The following is a 21,362-nucleotide window of genomic DNA, read 5'->3' on the forward strand; positions in this document are numbered from 1 at the left end:
TGGATGAAGCTGGAAACCATCATTCTCAGCAAACTAACACAGGAAGAGAAATCCAAACACTGCATGTTCTCACTCATAAATGGGAGTTGAACAATGAGAACACATGGACACAGGGAGGGGATCATCACACTCTGGGGCCTGTTGGGGCGTCAGGGGCAAGGGGACAAGAGCATTAGGACAAACAGCTAATGCATGTGGGGCTTAAAACCTAAATGATGGGATAATACGTGCAGCAAACCAACATGGCACATGTATACCTATGTAACAAACCTGTACGTTCTGCACATGTACCCCAGAACTTAAAGTAAAACAAAAATAAATAAATAAATAATAAAAATAAATAAATAGATTAATAAAATAAACGAAGATACCCAAAAATGTGGAAGCGACTTTGGAACTGGGTAACAGGCTGAGGTTGGAACAGTCTGGAGGGCTCAGAAGAAGATAGGAAAATGTGGGATAGTTTGGAACTTCCTGGAGAATTGAAGGGCTCAGAAAACTGGAAGATGTGGGAAAGTTTGGAACTTCCTAGAGACTTGTTGAATGCCTTTGACCAAAATGCTGATAGTGATATGAACAATAAAGTCCAGGATGAGGTGGTCTCAGATGGAGATGAGGAATTTGGAGGGAACTGGAATAAAGGTTACTCTTGCTATGCAAAGAGACTGGCAGCATTTTGCCCCTGTCCTAGAGATCTGTGGGACTTTGAACTTGAGAGAGACGATTTAGGGTATCTGGTGGAAGAAATTTCTAAGCAGCAAAGCATTCAAGAGGTGACAGAGCATAAAAGTTTGGAAAATTTGCAGCCTGACAATGCTGTAAAAAAAGAAAAATCCATTTTCTGAGCAGACATTCAAGCCCACTGCAGAATTTGCATAAGTATTAGGCAGTCGAATGTTAATCACCAAGACAATGGGAAAAATGTCTCCAGGGCATTCCAGAGACCTTTACTGCAGCCCCTTCTATCATAGACCTGGAGGCCTAAGATGAAAAAATGGTTTTGTAGGCTGGACCCAGGACCCCCCTGCTCTATGCAGCCTCAGGACATGGTTCCCTGCATCCCAGTTGTTTCAGCTCTAGCTATGGCTAAAAGGGGCCAATGTAAAGCTTAGGCCATTGCTTCAGAGGGTGCAAGTCCCAGGCCTTGGCACCTTACAAGTGGTACTGGGCCTGCAGAAGCACAGAAGTCAAGAAGTGAGATTTGGGAACCTCCACCTAGATTTTAGAGGATGTGTGGAAATGCCTGGGTTTCCAGGCAGGATTTTGCTGCAGGGGTGGATCCCTAATTGAGAACCTCTGCTAGGGCAGTGCAGAAGGGAAATGAGGGGTTGGAGCTCACACACAGAGTCCCCACTGAGGCACTGCCTAGTGGAGCTGTGGGAAGAGAGCCACCATCCTCCAGACCTCAAAATGGCATCTCCACTAACAGCTTGCACAGTGCACCTGGGAAAGCCACAGACACTCAATGCCAGGCCAGGAAAGCAGCCTGGAGTGGGGCTGTACCTTGCAAAGCCACAGGGGCAGAGCTGTCCAAGGCCATAGGAGTCCACCTCTTACATCAGCATTACCTGAATGTGAGACATGAAGTCAAAGGGGATCATTTCAGAGCTTGAAGATTTGACTGCTCCACCGCATTTCAGACTTGCATGGGGCCTGTTGCCCCTTTGTTTTGGCCAAATTCTCCCATTTGGAATGGGTGTATTTACTCAATGCCTGTACCCACATTGTATCTAGGAAGTAACTAACTTGCTGTTGATTTTACAGGATCATAGGTGGAAGCGACTTGCCTCGTCTCAGATGAGACTTCAGACTTGGACTTTTAGGTTAAAGCTGGGATGAGCTAACATTTTGAGGGACTGCTGGAAAGGGCATGATTGTGTTTTGAAATGTGAGGACATGAGATTTGGGAGGGGCCAGGAGAGGAATGATATGGTTTGGCTTTGTGTCCCCACCCAAATCTCATCTTGAATTGTAATCCTATAAGCCCCACGTGTCATGGAAGGGACACGGTAGAGGTAACTGAATCATAGGGGTAGTTTCCCCCACGCTGTTCTTGTGATAGTAGGTTCTCACAAGATCTGATGGTTTTATAAGGGGCTTCCCCCTTCATTCAGCTCTCATTCTTCCCATCACCATGTGAAGAAGGATGTGTTTGCTTCCCCTTCTGCCATGTTAGTAAGTTTTCTAAGGCCCCCCGCCGCAGCCCTGCAGAACTGTGAGTCAATTAAACCTATTTTCTTTATAAATTACCCAGTCTCGGGCAGTTCTTCATAGCAGCATGAGAATGGACTAATACACCTTATTATAACTACATAAGTGCAGTGTTTTTATTGCTTACTTTTCAAAAAAACACTCTGTATTTCCTTTCTTTTAAAATGTTTCATTATTCCTGGAGTTGACAATTGCCTTGTTTCCTCACTTGGTTAGTTTTCATAACCCTCTAATTATTTCTTAGCAAAATCTTCAAATTAATTAATAAAACTCCTCTATATACATCTACTAGTTCTTTTTTTTTCTGGTTTTTTAGAACACCATTCTCCCACTCTAAGCCAGTTGCTCTTAAGTCTTGCTTCCAGTCTTCCCACAACTTCCCTTCACCTCTCTTCTATATTACTTTCCTGTTTCCTGGTTCTCCTATCATCTTTCTTGGTTTACTCTCATGTTTTGATTAAACTTTTGCCAGGCCTTCCTGAAAAAAACTTCTCAGAAGCAAAATTTTTTGAGACCTTATATATCTCAAAACATCCTAATTCTACCCTCATACTTGATACAGTTTTGCTAGAAATAGAATTCAAAATAAAAAAAATGTTTTCCATTGAAACCTTAAACTTACTGTTCTGTTTTAATTTCACTGTTACGGTTAAAAATTTCATGTCATTCAGTTTTTCTATCTTTAGTACATTACTTTTTTTCCTCTCAAATCTTCTATAATCATCTTTCTTTGCTTCTCTGGAACGATATAATGATGTGCTTGATGTGAGCTATTTTTATTCACTTTTTCAATCTAATAACCCATATCATTTAATTATATGCCCTGTTTTTATTATTTGGTGATTTCTCTAGAAATCATAACATGAATATTAAGCATATCAAAGTTTAAGGCTAATCAATATTGTTACCTCAAAGATGAATATATCAATAAGATAGTGAAGCTTAAATTTCAGGGACTCTCACTTGCCCAGTCTCCTTCCAAGCGTAGCAAAGCCCTATCTGTTCACCTTGTCACATATTTTTATAAAATTTGCAAAAATAAGACATTTTAATTGCAGTTGATTAAACTCCCTGTCTCTTTCTATTCTTGGTTACTTTCTCTCACATATTCCCCTAGTATGTTCAAGTGGCTGTGGGCATTTTGGGGATGTGGCTAAGGGAAACTAAGTTGAGACTACATTTAGTTTAAGCATAGGGGACATGTTTACATGATTTGCTTCAATAAGTAAGATTAGTAAGTGGTGGAGCTAGGATTCCAAGGCAGTTTACCTGATCTTAACATTTCACTAAATTGTCTTTCAGATGTCAACAGCCCTTTTATTCCCAATGTGAGGGCACGATAGTCGATTCTCATCTAGTTGACACTATTATTTGACATTTTTGCCAATTTCCCACTTTCCTATCTGCTTCTAACATATTTTTTTCTATCATATTGCTGCCCTAACCTGTACATTACACTCTATTCAAACTAAATTTTGTGCCATTGTCAAACTATGCCTTTGTTATGCCTTTTCCTCAGTCTAAAATGACCTTGTCCAATCACATTATTCTTATTAATTCTTTACTTATTAATTCAGAGATTTTCATTAATTTATTTCTGATTTGGCATTAAGTACTGACATCAGTGAAGAAAATAGAGAACTCCCATCCATGTTCACTAAATAAGACATCAACAATAAACTAGTGATGTCAATTCAAACTCTAGTTAAAATTAGTCACTTTACCTAAAAAAAATCTTCAAATACCAAAAAATCCTATGGCACATTATTAAAGAAATTGATAGACGTTTTCCAAAATTTGACAATAATTGAAAAATGCATATTTTATCAATAAGTTATGATGCTGACAAAAACTTTTTTAAATTTAAATAAAAACCAAATTTCAATCAACCACTCTAGAGAAAAGATTGAATTATTTTTTCTATTCTATGAAAATTATATTATAAAATCATCAAATCTAGAGCCAGAGTACAAAGCCACAAATTTAGAGAAAAGAGTATTAAAATAATAAAAATATATTATTCTTTCTTTTGTGAAATTTGTAGGTGTTAGCTTTCTTATGTCTGTAATTTGCTGTAATTTATTTTCTTGTTTTAAATAAATATTTACATTAATATCTTTTATGGACTGTATTGCATATCCCCAAAATTCATACATTGAAGCCCTAACTCCCAATGTGACTATATTTTGAGATACAGCCTATAAGGAGGTAAAGTTAAATAAATAAGTTTATAATGGTGAGGCCCTAATCCATTAGGACTAGTGTCACTGTAAAAAGAGAGACATTAGAAATCTCTCTCCCGTCCTCTTCCTCTCCCTCCTCCTTACTCATCCCCACCCACCATTATGTGTGCACAGAGGAAAGGCCACGTAAGCATGCAGCAAGGAAACAGCTGTTTGCAACCCAAGAAGAGAGGCTTCACCAGAAACCAACCCTATTGGCACCTTGATCTTGGACATCTAGTCTCTAGAACTGTGAGAAAATAAAGTTCTACTGTTTAAGCTACTCAGTCTGTAGTATTCTGTATGGTCGCCCAAGCAAACACACACAATACCTAATTTTTTTCATAATATTGTTATTTTTCTTAAATAGGGTCTCTCTAAATGTTTTTGCTTTACACTTCAAAAACCCCACATCCAACTTTGCTTTACCTTTCTCCTATACTATATAGGTTTTAACTCCACTTATTCTCCATCTGATTTACATGTTATCATTGTCCTGTATTTTCATTCTTCTTCTTAACCACATAGCATTTTGTTATAAAACAAAATGCCAATATTCATTTAGAATATTCAGTATTCATTTATTCATTTAGAATCACCCATATACTTACTACTTCCTTTGCTCTTTACTTCTTCTTGTGCCTCAGAACATTTCTGTTTTGTCTGAAATACACTCTCTTTGGAATTTCCTCTGGTGGTGATACGCTATGGTATGAATTTCTTTCTGCTGAGTACGCTTGTAAGATGATGGGCTTCTTGAATCTGTGGGTAGGTGTCTCTCATCAGTTCTGAAATTTTTTGAGTGACTAACTTTTCAAATATTGCCTCCACTCCATTCTTTCTCTTTCTCCTTTGGGGACTCTGTTCAGATGTATATTAGATGTTCTCACCCTATCTCTCATGTCTCTTAATATCTCTCTCATATTTTCTCTTTGTCTTTCTAAACTACAATCTAAATAATTTCTTCTGACCTAGCAGTAACTCATTCATTGTCTATTTAATTCTGTCTAATCTGCTAAGTTGTTCCTTTCAATTCCTGAATTTTCTATTTCAGTAAGTTCTACTAATTTCTTTTTCAAATATAAACTCATTTTTAATAGTTTTCTGTTCCATATTTTCAAATTCATCTTTTAGTTCTTTAAACATAATAGGATACTTGTTTTATACTTTGCATCTGGTAATTTCCAAAAGTTCAAGTCTCACTGATTTTTTTTCCTATTTCCTCTACTTCTTATTCATGATATCTTAGTTGTTTTGGTGCTATAAACTACTGTCAAACTTTTGTTTTCCATTGAAAACTTTTGTAAAAATTATTTGAGGCCTAAGAGAAGGTGAATTCTTCCAGGGAGGATTTATTCTTATTTCTGCCAGACACATAGGGGTACTATCAGTCTAGAATCACTCTAAACTATATTCATGGCTTGTCTTTTGTTAGAGTTTTTGTTTCTTTGTTTTGCAGGGGGAGTTATTTTGTTTGTTTTTTGGACTAGCCAACAGTTGTAAATTTTGGTTGCAAAAATGTACACCTTCTCAAGGACGTTTTTCTCTGCTCTACTCAGCATCAACACACTATTACTTGCAAACTCTTTGAAGTCAGGAGTCAGGTAGGTAACTTTACTCTTACCCTGAGAAGGGTAACTTTTGGAGTCCCAGTTTTATGGATTATAATTTACTAGGGGAGAGAGGTTCCTCACCAAGGTTGTGAGGACCCTGAGTTTTATCTTCTGCGCCCTGAAAAGTCATCAAACTTGAAATTGTTTATAAGGTTCAGTAAAACCCTCAGAGTATAATTGCCTTCAGGGTCCTACTTAACTATGCTGCTTTCCCACTGTCATACATATTTTGGCCTGTTTTATCAGATATGTTATGTTTTAGGAAGATTTTTAAAGATATTTTATCCAATATTTTTAGATATTTTCAGGGGAAGAGTTGAATAACTTAGCCTCTCAGTGGAAGGGTTGATTTAAATAACCCAGGTTTTCCATCTGCTTTCCATCTTCTAAACATTTATTGATATTTCTAATCTGCTATTCTACTCTGCACTCTCTGTCCTTATGTGCTTATATTGTTTTTACTCTTTTACCGTGATTTCAGAAGGAACAGAAATAAAAGCACGATTTCAGAAGGAGCAGAAATAAAAGAATATGTTCAGTCTTCTGAAGTACTACTATACACAACCTGACTTTTTTTTCCTTCCAACTTTTAAGTTTCAAGGGGTACGTGTGCAGGTTTTTTACATGGGTAAATTGTGTATCCTGGGGTTAGGTATACAAATAATTTCCTCACCCAGGTAGTGAGCCTAGTACCCAATACATAGTTTTTTGATCCTCACCCTCTTCCCACCCTGCATCCTCAAGTAAGCCCTGATGTCTATTGTTCCCCTCTTTGTGTTTATGTGTACTCAATGTTTAGCTCCCTCTTATAAGGGAGAACACTGTGGTATTTGGTTTTCTGTTCCTGCATTAATTCACTTAGGAGAATGGCCTCCATCTGCATCCATGTTGCTGCAAAGGACATGATTTCACTCTTTTTTATGGCTGTGTAGTATTCCATGGTATATATGTACCACATTTTCTTTATTCAATTCACAATTGATTGACATCTAGGTTGATTCCATGTCTTTGCTATTGTGAAAAGTGCTGCAATGAACATCTGCATGCATGCATCTTCATGGTATAACAATTATATTCCTTTGCATATATACCCAGTGATAGGATTGCTGTGTTGAATGGTAATTCTGTTTTAAGCTCTTTAAGAAATCTCTAAACTGCTTTCCACGATGGCTGAACTAATTTACATTCCCACCAACAGTTTGTATAACAGTCCCCCTTTCTCTGCAACCTCACCTACATCTGCTATTTTTTGACTTTTTAGTAACAGTCATTCTGATTGATGTGCAAGGGTATCTCATTGTGGTTTTGATTTGCATTTCTCTAATTATTAGTGAAATAGAGCTTTTCATATGCTTGTCTGCAGGTATATCTTCTTCTGAGAAATGTCTGTTCATGTCCTTTGTCCATTTTTTAACGGGGTTGTTTGTTCTTTGCTTGATTTGTTTCAGTTCCTTATAGATTCTATATTCTGACCTCTGCTGGATGCATAGTTTGCAAATATTTTCTCCCATTCTGTAGGTTGTTTACTCTGCTGATAGTTTCTTTTGCTATGCAGAAGCTCTTTAGTTTAATTAAGTCACACCTGTCAACTTTTCTTTTGTTGCAATTGCTTTTGGTTTTTGTTTATTTGTTTTTGTTTTTGTTGTTGTTTGAGATGGAGTCTCGCTCTGTCACCCAGGTTGGAGTACAGTGGTGCGATCTTGGCTCACTGCAACCTCCGCCTTCCTGGGTTCAAGCGATTCTCCTGCCTCAGCCTCCTGAATAGCTAGGATTACAAGCACATGCCACCACACCCAGCCAATTGTTCTGTATGTTTACTAGAGATGGGGTTTCACCACGTTGGCCAGGCTGATCTCGAACTCCTGACCTCAAGTGATCTACCTGCCTTAGCCTCCCAAAGTGCTGTGATTACAGGCGTGAGCCACAGTGCCCAGTCTGCAATCATTTTTGTAGTCTTTGTCATGAGATCTTTGCCAAGGCCTATGTCCAGAATGGTATTTCCTAGATTTTCTTCTAGAGTTTTTATAATTTTACATTTTATGTTTAAGTCTTTAATCCATCTTGAGTTGATTTTTGTACATGGTAAAAGGAAGGAGTCCAGTTTCAATCTTCTAAACATGGCTAGCCTGTTATCCCAGTACCATTTATTGAATAGACAGTCCTTTCCCTGTTGCTTGTTATTGTCGACTCTGTCGAAGATCAGATGGTTGTAGGTATGAGGCTTTATTTCTGAGTTTTCTAACCTGTTCCATTGGTCTACGTGTCTGTTTTTAAACCACTATCATGCTGTTTTGGTTACTGTAGCCATGTAGTATAGTTTGAAGTCAGATAGTGTGATGCCTCCAGCTTTTTTCTTCTTGCTTAGGATTGCTTTGGCTATTTGGGGTCTTTTGGTTTCATATGAATTTGAGAATCTTTTTTTCATTCTGTATAAAATGATAATTTGATAGGAACAGCACTGAATCTGTACATTGCTTTGGACAGCATGGCCATTTTAACAATAGTGATTCTTCCTGTCCATGAGCATTGAATGTTTTTCCATTTGTTTGTGTCACCACTGATTTCTTTTAACAGTGTTTTGTAATTCTCATTGTACAGATCTTTCACCTCCCTGGCTGGCTATATTCCTTGCTATTTTATTCTTAAAATTTTGTGGCTGTTGTAAAAGGGATTGCATTCTTGATTTGGCTCTCAGCTTGGACATGGCTGGTGTAAAAAAATGCTACTGTTTTGTACATCGATCTTGTATACCAATTTTACTGAAGTTGTTTATCAGTTCTAGGGGCCTTTGGGTAGAGACCATGGGGGTGTTCTAGGTATAGAATCATATTGTTTGCAAACAGGGATAGTTTTACTTCATCTCTTCCTATTCGAATGCCTTTTATTTCTTTCACTTACCCAATTGCTCTGGCTAGTACTTCTAGCACTATGTGGAGCAGGAGTGGTGAGAATGGGCATCCTTGTCTTGTTCCAGTTCTCAAAAGGAATGCTTCCAGCTTTTGCCCATTCTCAGTATGATGTTGACTGTGGGTTTGTCATAGATGGCTCCATTATTTTAGGTATATTCCCGGGCATCCTTTGATGCCTAGTTTGTTGAGGGTTTGTAACATAAAGGGATGCTGAATTTTATCAAAAGCCTTTTCTGTGTCTATTGAGATGATCATGTGGTTTTTATTTTTAGTTGTATTTATGAATCACATTTATTGATTTATGTATGTTGAATAAACCTTGCATCCTAGGAATAAAGCCTACTTGATCGTGTTAGATCAGCCTCTTGATGTGCTGCTGGATTTCATTTGATAGTATTTTGTTGAGGATTTTTGTGCCTATGTTCATGAAGGATATTGGCCTGGAGTTTTCTTTTTTTCTTGTGTCACTGCCAGATTTTGGCATCAAAATGATGCTGACCTCAGAGAATAAATTAGGGAAGATTCCTGCCTCAATTTTTTGGAATAGTTTCTGTAGAATTGATACCAGCCCTTTTTTATACATCTGATAGTATTCAGCTATGAATCCATCTGGTCTAAGGTTTTTTCTGGTTGGTAGATTTTTTGTTACTGATTTAATTTCAGAACTCATATAACATAATTTTATACATAGTTACTATAGAAAATTTGGAAATCCGGAAGAATATTTTTTAAATGAAAACAATCATTCATAATTCCTCCACCCAGAAGCAGACACACTTAACATTTTGCATATTTTCTTCCAGATATTTTTCTATATAATAGTCTCTTTGTAACCTTAAAAATGTGCCGACAGAAAATTCTATAAACTGTGTTTTACCTACATTCTACATTATAATTGCTTTCTTGTGTCATTAAAAGTTCTTTATAAACACTCTAGTGGCTACATAATGTTCCATACTAACAACCTACAATAATTTATTTACCAATTCCTCTATTGTTAGACAATTGAATTATATCTCATTTTATGCTATTTTTAAATAACTTACCTCAATTTCCTACTTCAAGAAGAAACTATATAGATGAAGACTGAATATAAAGATAGTTATCACTGGATCTCATAGGTAGTCCAGATGCTATGTATCCCTTGGAATTATCATAAGATCTCCCACAATACAGGCTGTAAGATCTAAATTTTGTACCCCTAGGTTCAGAACTATGTAATACAGAACTGTTAAGGGTTCTGTATCATATAGAACCCAATCCATGAATTTTGTGCATCACAAAAAAGAGATCTCATACACAATAGAGATCTCATACACACAATCATTTTGTGTCTTACTAACAATCAAAGTAAAGGTAAAATATTAGAAGGGACCATGTTCTAGAGGTTTATAGGCAAATGGGAACAGAGACACTGTTTAACTGATATCACATGTGAGTCTAGGACAGCAAGAACTCCAGGAAAGATAACAATCTTATCCCCTGAAATAAATCCGAAACTAAATGGAACCCTAGTCATTAATGCAATTTGGGATTATTATTTAGCAAATAAATCATTTTTTAACATCTCAAGTTAATTACCTATAAAAGGATTTTTCAAAAAGGAAGATGGAAATAAACTTTTCTTTAAAAAATGAACATTTTTACCTTAACAAACAAATCTACTGTAAAACAGCAAACACATTGGCCAACTTGCAAAACATTCATTAGTTTTTTAGCATTTACACTTTTACCCAGTAATTCCACTTCTGGGAATTTACCCAATGGATATACTTTTTACATGCAAGTGATTTATGCATAAGATTACTCGTTGCAGCATTTTTTCAATGGTTAAATATAAGAAACAACCTAAATTAACATAAATAGGGAGCTTGTTAAATAAATTATGGCACATTCATAATTTGCAATACTATGCAGATAATAAAAATGAATGTGGGAAATTTTTCTGTACTAATATGAACAGATCTCCAAGATATACTATGAGGCACAAAAAACAAAGAGAGTTTTTATTTTATGTTACCATTTGTGTTAAAGAAAAAAGAAAAAAAAGGACATACGCTTTTAAAAACTTCTCTGAAGGAATCATCAAATAACTAACAATAGCAGTTTTCTTTCTGGGCAGATGCATACAGTATATATCTATATACTTTTTAATATTTCAACCATGTTACTGTACTTACTTTTCAAAAGAATAAATAATTTTTAAAGTATTAAAAATTTCTAAAGTCAGCCAAAGATTTATATAGTTGACGTAAGGTCTCAGTGGCATCCATTTAACACAAGGAGTTAAGAAAAACTTACACTGACTGAAATTCGCTTGTCCATGCTCCAGAAGAATGTAGAGTTGAAGAATAAGTTGTGGGCAGCCTTCCAGGTAGGTCTCAAATAGTCTGAGCATGCTCAAATCAGTCACTCTATCTATAACTTCTTTATGTAGATCAATTTGTTCTTCCACGAAGTTACTAGTATTGCTGTCATATTTAAAAGCTGCATGGTAACCCCTTTTTAAGGCAAACCAATACCTATAAAGTAAACATAAACATTTCTCTTTAGTTTTATTCTTTGTAACATGTCTGTTAATACACATAATAATTTGGAAAAAGGAATATGTGTTTTAAGTACACAATTTTGCCACAAACTCTCTCTACTACAGATTTTTTGTGAACATCTCATAGTGGCTTTATTGAGATTCAGACCCTGTAAACCTTTATTGTATGTTTGATGTGCCAGTTGTGTGCTAGTTCTATTAAGTATAGATAATCCCATTTCATCTTTACAATAATTATGTGAGAAAAGGAGACATTATTCCATTTCACAGATGGAAAAACTAAAGCTGAGAAAGATAGAGTGATGTGCTGAAAGTTACAGAGATAGTAAGGGGTAGACACAGGGTCCAAACCCAGATCTTATTATTTCTAGTCTTAACCACTACTTTCCGAAAGACAAACTGCAATTTTTCATTCATGCAATTGATCTGAACTACAACACAGATAATTTCCCTTATGAGAATATCAAGGTTGAAGATGAGATTGAATCTTCCTTTAATGTAATCTAGAAAACAATTACTCAATACCTACAAGGTGCTAGGCTCTTTGACCATTACTATCCCAGAAAATATATAAAACTTCAAAGACTCTTGAAATATCCCTGCTCAGGCTCTTCTTCTGAAAGAATTTTAAAGTGAACACAAGTTACCATCCCATAGATAAAATCAATAACAAAAAAAATTGAAACCTTTATTTAGAAGAAATCTGAGGCTAGCAGTAAGGCAACCAGAATTCTACCCCCAAAGCTTATGAAAAGTCTTTATCTATGTCTCAGTTTCCTCACATATAAAATAAAGGCAGTGATATATGCCCTGTTTCAACCTGTTCCTTCTGCCAACGTTTCCCATTTCAGTAAATAGTAATAACATTCACTATATTGCTCAGACCAAAAATGTGGGAATAATTCCAACTCCTCTTCTTTCATGCGCTATAAAAATTCCTCAGCAAGTTCGCTTGGTTCTTGGTTCTAACTTCAAATATATCCAGAATCTAAACACTTCTTACCACTTCCACTACTACCACCCTTGTTTAAGCAGCCAACTCTCTGGCCTGGATTCTTTCAACAACCTCATAATTGGTCTCTCTGATTCTACTCTTGCTCCCCATATAAGCTATTCCCTACACAGCATTCAGATTAAACTTTTTAAACATAATTCAGATGTCACTCCTCATTGGGGTAGAAAATGTTCCAATGATTTCCATCAAACTTAGAATGAAATATGACGTCCTTACCATATGTTACAAGGCCCTCCATGATCTACTTCCCACACATGCTACCACCACAACTACCTTTCCATCTCATTTCTCTCCCACTTCCAGTACGGCCTCCTTGCTGTTTTTCTCAACGTAAGGGCCTTTGTCTTTGCTGATTCCTCTGTCTGGAACTCTTCTAAACTCCATATATTTTCAGTTTGCTCCTTAACTTCATGCAGGTCTCTACTCAAATATTACTTACTTATAGATGCCTACCAGATCATACCACCTAAAGTAGTACTCTCTACCATATTCTATCTCTTTACCCCATATTATTTTTCTTCGAAGTACTTATCACCACCTAGCACATTATTTATTTTGGTTTATTATCTTTACCTTCTCACAAGAGTGTAATCTACATGAAAGGACAGACTTTGTTTTGTTCATTGCTATATCCTAAACAACTAAGAATCGGCACATAATAGGTGCTCGAGAAATATTTACTGAAGTAATAAATGAAAGCTCATGACATTTTTTTCCATAAAGATAAATAGATGGTAGATATGAAAGGGCTTTGGAAAGCTGAAAGTAAAACACAAATATAAAGTATTCCCATTGTAAGTAAGATAAATATATGGATAGGCAAAGATTCTTTGTCTGGCAAAAAGGAGCATATTTTTACCATCACACTTCTGGAATAACATTCCATGATGAAAGCACGGTCTCTACCCACAATGACCTCACAACCTAATGGGAGGGCCAAGCCTATAAACTACTAGCTGCAGTATAAGGCAGAAAAAAAATAGTCATTCATTAGAAAGGCAAATGTTGAGCTGTAAGTACAGAAGAAAAAAAATGATTAATACTGCCCAGGATTTATAAGCAAGATTTCTAAGAAAAGTTGTGTTTTAGCCTTTTCTGGGTATCTGACATAGTAGAGAGTATGTGATTCCTGTTCTTGAAGTGGTTTATAATCCAATAGGGTAGATACTATTGAAAAACTTGAGAAATTCACAAGTATAAACATACCCAGAGCATAATTATTACACACAGCAGAAATTGAGAGAGGTAGCAGAGCAAAGTAGTTAAGAATGCAGACTCTAATAATGCCAGAATGCCGTGGTTCAAATTCTGGCTCCACTACTTCCTGGTTTAATCTCTCTGTGCTTTGGTTTCCTCATCCGGAAAATAGGGCCAATCATCATACCTCCCTCATTGGGTTGATGTGACAATTAAATGAGTTAATATATGTAAAATGCTTAGACCAGGACCTGGCACATGTTAAGTGTCTGTTAAAAACAAAACAGATAGTGCTGCCTACAAATGTACACATTTTAATGTCCAGTGTCTTTAGGTAGAAATATTTTCTAATTCTGAAACAATTAATGGCAAATATATACAAAGTTCTGCTTATCTGAGGGTAATTTCATGGAAAAAGGAATATGAATATAATTTTTAATCAATAGGACACAGTTTCACTTATTTATTTATTTATTTTATTGTTTATTTTATTTTATTTTATTTGAGATGGAGTCTCCCTCTGTCGCCCAGGCTGGAGTGCAGTGGTACAATCTCTGCTCACTGCAAGCTCCACCTCCCGGGTTCACACCATTCTCCTGCCTCAGCCTCCCGAGTAGCTGGCACTACAGGTGCCTGCCACCATGCCCGGCTAATTTTTTGTATTTTTAGTAGAGGCGGGGTTTCACTGTGTTAGCCAGGATGGTCTCGATCTCCTGACCTCGTGATCCACCCGCCTCAGGCTCCCAAAGTGCTGGGATTGCAGGCGTGAGCCACCATGCCCAGCCTGTTTCACTTTTATGAAACAAATGATGAATAGGCCAAAAAAAGGAAAAACATAGTGTATTTCCCATATTTTTATCCCTATATTTTCTTTTATTTGAAACAAAAAGCCACCAGCTTCCAGTAATGGTGAATTACATCATATCAGGCTGACTCCCCTACTGATTACAAATATAAATTCCAGACAAAATATAAAAGAAAACAAGGCAGACAAGAGCAACAAAAGTAGGACTGGTGAACATGAAGATAGGTGCAATAGATTAAATGTCTGTGTTACCTCAAAATTCATACGTTGAAACCTATTCCCCAATGTGATGATATTTGAGGTGGAGAGCCTTTCGTAGATGATAAAATGAATGGCATTAGTGCGCTTATAAAAGAGGCCCTAGAGAGCTGTCTTGCCCATCCACCATGTGAGAACACCACAAGAAGGCACCATCTATGACACCAAATCTTCCAGCACCTTGCTCTTGGATTTCCCAGCCACCAGAACTGAGAAATAAATTTTTGTTGTTTAAAACCTGTATTTTGTTTTATAGCCACCTCATTAGACTAACACTCAAAAGACTTAAGACCTCACTAGACTAAGACTAAGGGTCAAGAGAAATCACCCAAACTAAAGCACAAAGGGGAAAAATTTAGGAGAAAAAAAATGAACAAAATAACAATAACAGGTAAAATTGACGTCCTAGAAGAAAAGAGAGAGGGGCAAAAAAAAAACCACTTGGAAAAATATTAACCCAAAACATTTGCTACATTTGATCAAAACCAGTAACATACAGACTCAAAAAGCTCAATGAACCCAAGCAAAATAAATAACCAAACACCATACACAGGTACATCTTACTCAAATTGCTGAAAATCGAATGTAAAAAGAAAGCCTGAAAAATAGACAGAGAAAAAAGACATATTCCTCACAGGGAAACAATGAGAGTGTTGGCTGACTTCTCACCAGAAACAACAAAAGCCAGAAAACAACCATATCAATAATTACACTAAATGTAAATGGATTAAACACTCCAATTAAAAGAGATTATCAAACTGGATTTTTAAAAAGCAAGATACAAATTCATGTGTTTTGGAAGGGACTCTCTTTAAACATAAAGACTCAGATAGTTTGAAAGGAAATCACCAAATAAAAAACTTCATATGGCTATATTACTATCCCAGACAAAACAGACTTCAAATCAAGGAATACTACCAGAGATAAAGAGGATCAACATATCATAATATAAGAATAAATTCATCATGAATACATAATATTTTAAAATCTGTATGCACCTAATGGAGCTTTAAGGTACACAAAGCAAAAATTGTCAAAGGTAAAGTGAGAAAAAGATAAATCCGCATTCTCAGTTGAGGATTTTATCACCTCTCAGTAATTGAAAGGAAAAGGAGACCTTAAAAATATCAGTAAGGACATTGATAATTTAACATTATCTGCCTAATTGACCTAATTGACATTTATATAACATTATGTTCAATAACTGAAAATTAGAAATTCTTTTCAAATGCACATGGAATATTCACCAAGTTAGACTACATGCTGGGCTATAAAAACAAGTCTTAATAAATGCAAAAAGACTGTAATCCTATGAAGTATGTTATTATAATAAATTTAAGTGAGAAATCAATAACCAACATATTTTTTAAATCCCCAAAGATTTGGAGACTGAGGTAAAATTTATCCTAAAGGTTTATAAATATTGAACCCTAATAAATTTGAACATGACTACATGACCTCTCTCTAAGGCGTTTTAAATTGAAAAATAGGTAAGAAGGAGAGTTCAACTATTTAATGCCCATTTAACTCCATACAAGGGCCTAAGAATCTGTGGGAGGAGGGAGATTCAACTCCCATTATATTCATTTTTATAGAATTTAAATTTTTTATATGTACTAAAAAGAGCAAAAGCCATTTCCACATTTTAAATAATTAAAATGCCTTTCATATATCCATCAAAAGAAAACTCTCCTTTGGCAGAGAGAGGTTTTTATCACAAATCACACATCAAATAGAAATCCAAAACTGTCATTTAATTTATATTCTGGAAAATGAAACATCCTACTCCACAGACCCCTGAACAGTAATGGCATACATAGTAGCAAGAGGCACACATACCTAATAAATAATTCATATTGATATTCCTTGTCTTTCATCTACCAACATGAATTCAATTTTTCTATTCCTTAGGGAAACAAATCCACAATTCAGCAAATCTCAGGTACTGCAATACTTAGCCTGGACAAACCTTTGGATAATTTGGCCCATTTTTATGAACTGTTCTAATTTTTGCTCATTTCTCACTATCTATCTCAGTATTCTGCCACTTCCTGAACTAAAAATATACAAAGAGAAAGGAAAAGGGTGGTAATGTGAAGTGGCCAAGATGGCTGACTAGAAGCAGTTAGTGTGCCTGGCTGTAAGAGAGAAACAGAAGGGGCAAGTAAATACAACATCTTCGAACGAAACATCCAGGTACTCACATTGGAATTAATCAAGGAAACAACCTGACCTACAGAAAGCAAAGAAAAACAAGGCAGGACAGAGAGGTGGCAGCCAAGATGGATGAATAGGAACAGCTCCAGTCTACAGCTCCCAGTGTGAGCGACGCAGAAGACGGGTGATTTCTGCATTTCCATCTGAGGTACTGGGTTCATCTCACTAGGGAGTGCCAGAGAGTGGGCGCAGGACAGTGAGTGCAGCGCACTGTGCACGAGCCAAAGCAGGGCGAGGCATTGCCTCACTCGGGAAGCCCAAGGGGTCAGGGAGTTCCCTTTCCTAGTCAAAGAAAGGGGTGACAGACGGCACCTGGAAAATCGGGTCACTCCCACCCTAATACTGAGCTTTTCCGAGGGGCTTAAAAAACGGCGCACCAGGAGATTATATCCCACACCTGGTTCGGAGGGTCCTACGCCCACGCAGTCTCGCTGATTGCTAGCACAGCAGTCTGAGATCAAACTGCAAGGAGGCAGCAAGGCTGGGGGAGGGGTGCCCATCATTGCCCAGACTTGCTTAGGTAAACAAAGCAGCCGGGAAGCTCCAACTGCATGGAGCCCACCACAGCTCCAGGAGGCCTGCCTGCCTCTGTAGGCTCCACCTTTGGGGGCAGGGCACAGACAAACAAAAAGACAGCAGTAACCTCTACAGACTTCAATGTCCCTGTCTGATAGCTTTGAAGAGAGCAGTGGTTCTCCCAGCACGCAGCTGGAGATCTGAGAACGGGCAGACTGCCTCCTCAAGTGGGTCCCTGACCCCTGACCCCCGAGCAGCCTAACTGGGAGGCAACCTCCAGTAGGGGCAGACTGACACCTCACACGGCCAGGTACTCCTCTGAGACAAAACTTCCAGAGAAACGATCAGACAGCAGCATTTGCGGTTCACGAAAATCCGCTGCTCTGCAGCCACCGCTGCTGATACCCAGGCAAAGAGGTTCTGGAGTGGACCTCTAGCAAACTCCAACAGACCTGCAGATCAGGGTCCTGTCTGTTAGAAGGAAAACTAACGAACAGAAAGGACATCCACACCAAAAACCCATCTGTACATCGCCATCATCAAAGACCAAAAGTAGATAAAACCACAAAGATGGGGAAAAAACAGAGCAGAAAAACTGGAAACTCTAAAAAGCAGAGCGCCTCTCCTCCTCCAAAGGAACGCAGTTCCTCACCAGCAATGGAACAAAGCTGGATGGAGAATGACTTTGACGAGTTGAGAGAAGAAGGCTTCAGATGATCAAACTACTCCGACCTACAGGAGGAAATTCAAATCAAAGGCAAAGAAGTTAAAAACTTTGAAAAAAATTTAGACAAATGTATAACTAGAATAACCAATACAGAGAAGTGCTTAAAGGAGCTGATGGAGCTGAAAGCCAAGGCTCGAGAACTACGTGAAGAATGCAGAAGACTCAGGAGCTGATGCGATCAACTGGAAGAAAGGGTATCAGTGATGGAAGATGAAATGAATGAAATGAAGCGAGAAGGGAAGTTTAGAGAAAAAAGAATACAAAGAATGAACAAACCCTCCAAGAAATATGGGACTATGTGAAAAGACCAAATCTACATCTGATTGGTGTTCCTGAAAGTGACGGGGAGAATGGAACCAAGTTGGAAAACACTCTGCAGGATATTATCCAGGAGAACTTCCCCAATCTAGCAAGGCAGGCCAACGTTCAGATTCAGGAAATACAGAGAACGCCACGAAGATACTCCTCGAGAAGAGCAACTCCAAGACACATAATTGTCAGATTCACCGAAGTTGAAATGAAGGAAAAAATGTTAAGGGCAGCCAGAGAGAAAGGTCGGGTTACCCACAAAGGGAAGCCCATCAGACTAACAGCGGATCTCTCGGCAGAAACACTACAAGCCAGAAGAGAGTGGGGGCCAATATTCAACATTCTTAAAAAGAATTTTCAACCCAGAATTTCATATCGAGCCAAACTAAGCTTCATAAGTGAAGGAGAAATAAAATATTTTACAGACAAGCAAATGCTGAGAGATTTTGTCACCACCAGGCCTGCCCTACAAGAGCTCCTGAAGGAAGCACTAAACATGGAAAGGAACAACTGGTACCAGCCACTGCAAAATCATGCCAAATTGTAAAGACCATCGAGGCTAGGAAGAAACTGCATCAACTAATGAGCAAAATAACCAGCTAACATCATAATGACAGGATCAAATTCACACATAACAATATTAACTTTAAATGTAAATGGACTAAATGCTCCAGTTAAAAGACACAGACTGGCAAATTGGATAAAGAGTCAAGACCCATCAGTGTGCTGTATTCAGGAAACCCATCTCACGTGCAGAGACACACACAGGCTCAAAATAAAAGGATGGAGGAAGATCTACCAAGCAAATGGAAAACAAAAAAAGGCAGGGGTTGCAATCCTAGTCTCTGATAAAACAGACGTTAAACCAACAAAGATCAAAAGAGACAAAGAAGGCCATTACTTAATGGTAAAGGGATCAATTCAACAAGAAGAGCTAACTATCCTAAATATATATGCACCCAATACAGGAGCACCCAGATTCATAAAGCAAGTCCTGAGTGACCTACAAAGAGACTTAGATTCCCACACAATAATAATGGGAGACTTTAACACCCCACTGTCAACATTAGACAGATCAACAAGACAGAAAGTTAACAAGGATACCCAGGAATTGAACTCAGCTCTGCACCAAGCGGACCTAATAGACATCTACAGAACTCTCCACCCCAAATCAACAGAATATACATCTTTTTCAGCACCACACCACACCTATTCCAAAATTGACCACGTACTTGGAAGTAAAGCTCTCCTCAGCAAATGTAAAAGAACAGAAATTAAAACAAACTGTCTCTCAGACCACAGTGCAATCAAACTAGAACTCAGGATTAAGAAACTCACTCAAAACCACTCAACTACATGGAAACTGAACAACCTGCTCCTGAATAACTACTGGGTACATAACGAAATGAAGGCAGAAATAAAGATGTTCTTTGAAACCAACTAGAACAAAGACACAACATACCAGAATCTCTGGGACACATTCAAAGCAGTGTGTAGAGGGAAATTTATAGCACTAAATGTCCACAAGAGAAACCAGGAAAGATCCAAAATTGACACCCTAACATCACAATTAAAAGAACTAGAAAAGCAAGAACAAACACATTCAAAAGCTAGCAGAAGGCAAGAAATAACTAAAATCAGAGCAGAATTGAAGGAAATACAGACACAAAAAACCCTTTAAAAAATTAATGAACCCAGGAGCTGGTTTTTTGAAAGGATCAACAAAATTGATAGACCGCTAGCAAGACTAATAAAGAAGAAAAGAGAGAAGAATCAAATAGACACAATAAAAAATGAAAAAGGGGACATCACCACTGATCCCACAGAAATACAAACTACCATCAGAGAATACTACAAACACCTCTATGCAAATAAACTAGAAAATCTAGAAGAAATGGATAAATTCCTCGACACATACACCCTCCCAACACTAAACCAGGAAGAAGCTGAATCTCTGAATAGACCAATAACAGGAGCTGAAATTGTGGCAATAGTCAATAGCTTACCAACCAGAAAGAGTCCAGGACCAGATGGATTCACAGCCGAATTCTATCAGAGGTACAAGAAGGAACTGGTACCATTCCTTCTGAAACTATTCCAATCAATAGAAAAAGAGGGAATCCTCCCTAACTCATTTTATGAGGCCAGCATCATCCGGATACCAAAGCGTGGCAGAGACACAACCGAAAAAGAGAATTTTAGACCAATATCCTTGATGAACATTGATGCAAAAATCCTCAATAAAATACTGGCAAACCAAATCCAGCAGCACATCAAAAAGCTTATCCACCATGATCAGGTGGGCTTCATCCCTGGGATGCAAGGCTGGTTCAATATACGCAAATCAAGAAATGTAATCCAGCATATAAACAGAACCAAAGACAAAAACCACATGATTATCTCAATAGATGCAGAAAAGGCCTTTGACAAAATTCAACAACACTTCATGCTAAAAACTCTCAATAAATTAGGTATTGATGGGACGTATCTCAAAATAATAAGAGCTATCTATGACACACCCACAGCAAATATCATACTGAATGGGCAAAAACTGGAAGCATTCCCTTTGAAAACTGGCACAAGACAGGGATGCCCTCTCTCACCACTCCTATTCAACATAGTGTTGGAAATTCTGGCCAGGGCAATTAGGCAGGAGAAGGAAATAAAGGGTATTCAATTAGGAAAAGAGGAAGTCAAATTGTCCCTGTTTGCAGATGACATGATTGTATATCTAGAAAACCCCATTGTCTCAGCCCAAAATCTCCTTAAGCTGATAAGCAACTTCGGCAAAGTCTCAGGATACAAAATCAATGTA

At 37.5% G+C, this 21,362-nt stretch overlaps 1 protein-coding gene across 9 annotated transcripts in view; it reads right to left on the reverse strand.

Annotated features, from left to right (window-relative positions):
- XKR9 (XK related 9) overlaps window positions 1–21,362 on the reverse strand; it is an 80,417-nt gene that overhangs the window by 32,358 nt on the left and 26,697 nt on the right. For 8 of the 9 annotated variants that reach the window (XM_055349612.2, XM_055349611.2, XM_055349608.2 and 5 more), the window contains one exon: window positions 11,257–11,477. In XM_055349612.2, coding sequence (XP_055205587.2) covers window positions 11,257–11,477 — 221 coding nt within the window. Of the gene's footprint in view, window positions 1–4,854; window positions 5,196–11,256; window positions 11,478–21,362 lie in introns of those variants that run through there. The other variant, XM_019032945.4, reaches the window with a different exon arrangement.

Source organism: Gorilla gorilla, chromosome 7 (genome assembly GCF_029281585.2).
Source record: "Gorilla gorilla gorilla isolate KB3781 chromosome 7, NHGRI_mGorGor1-v2.1_pri, whole genome shotgun sequence".
Classification (NCBI taxonomy): Eukaryota; Metazoa; Chordata; class Mammalia; order Primates; family Hominidae; genus Gorilla; species Gorilla gorilla.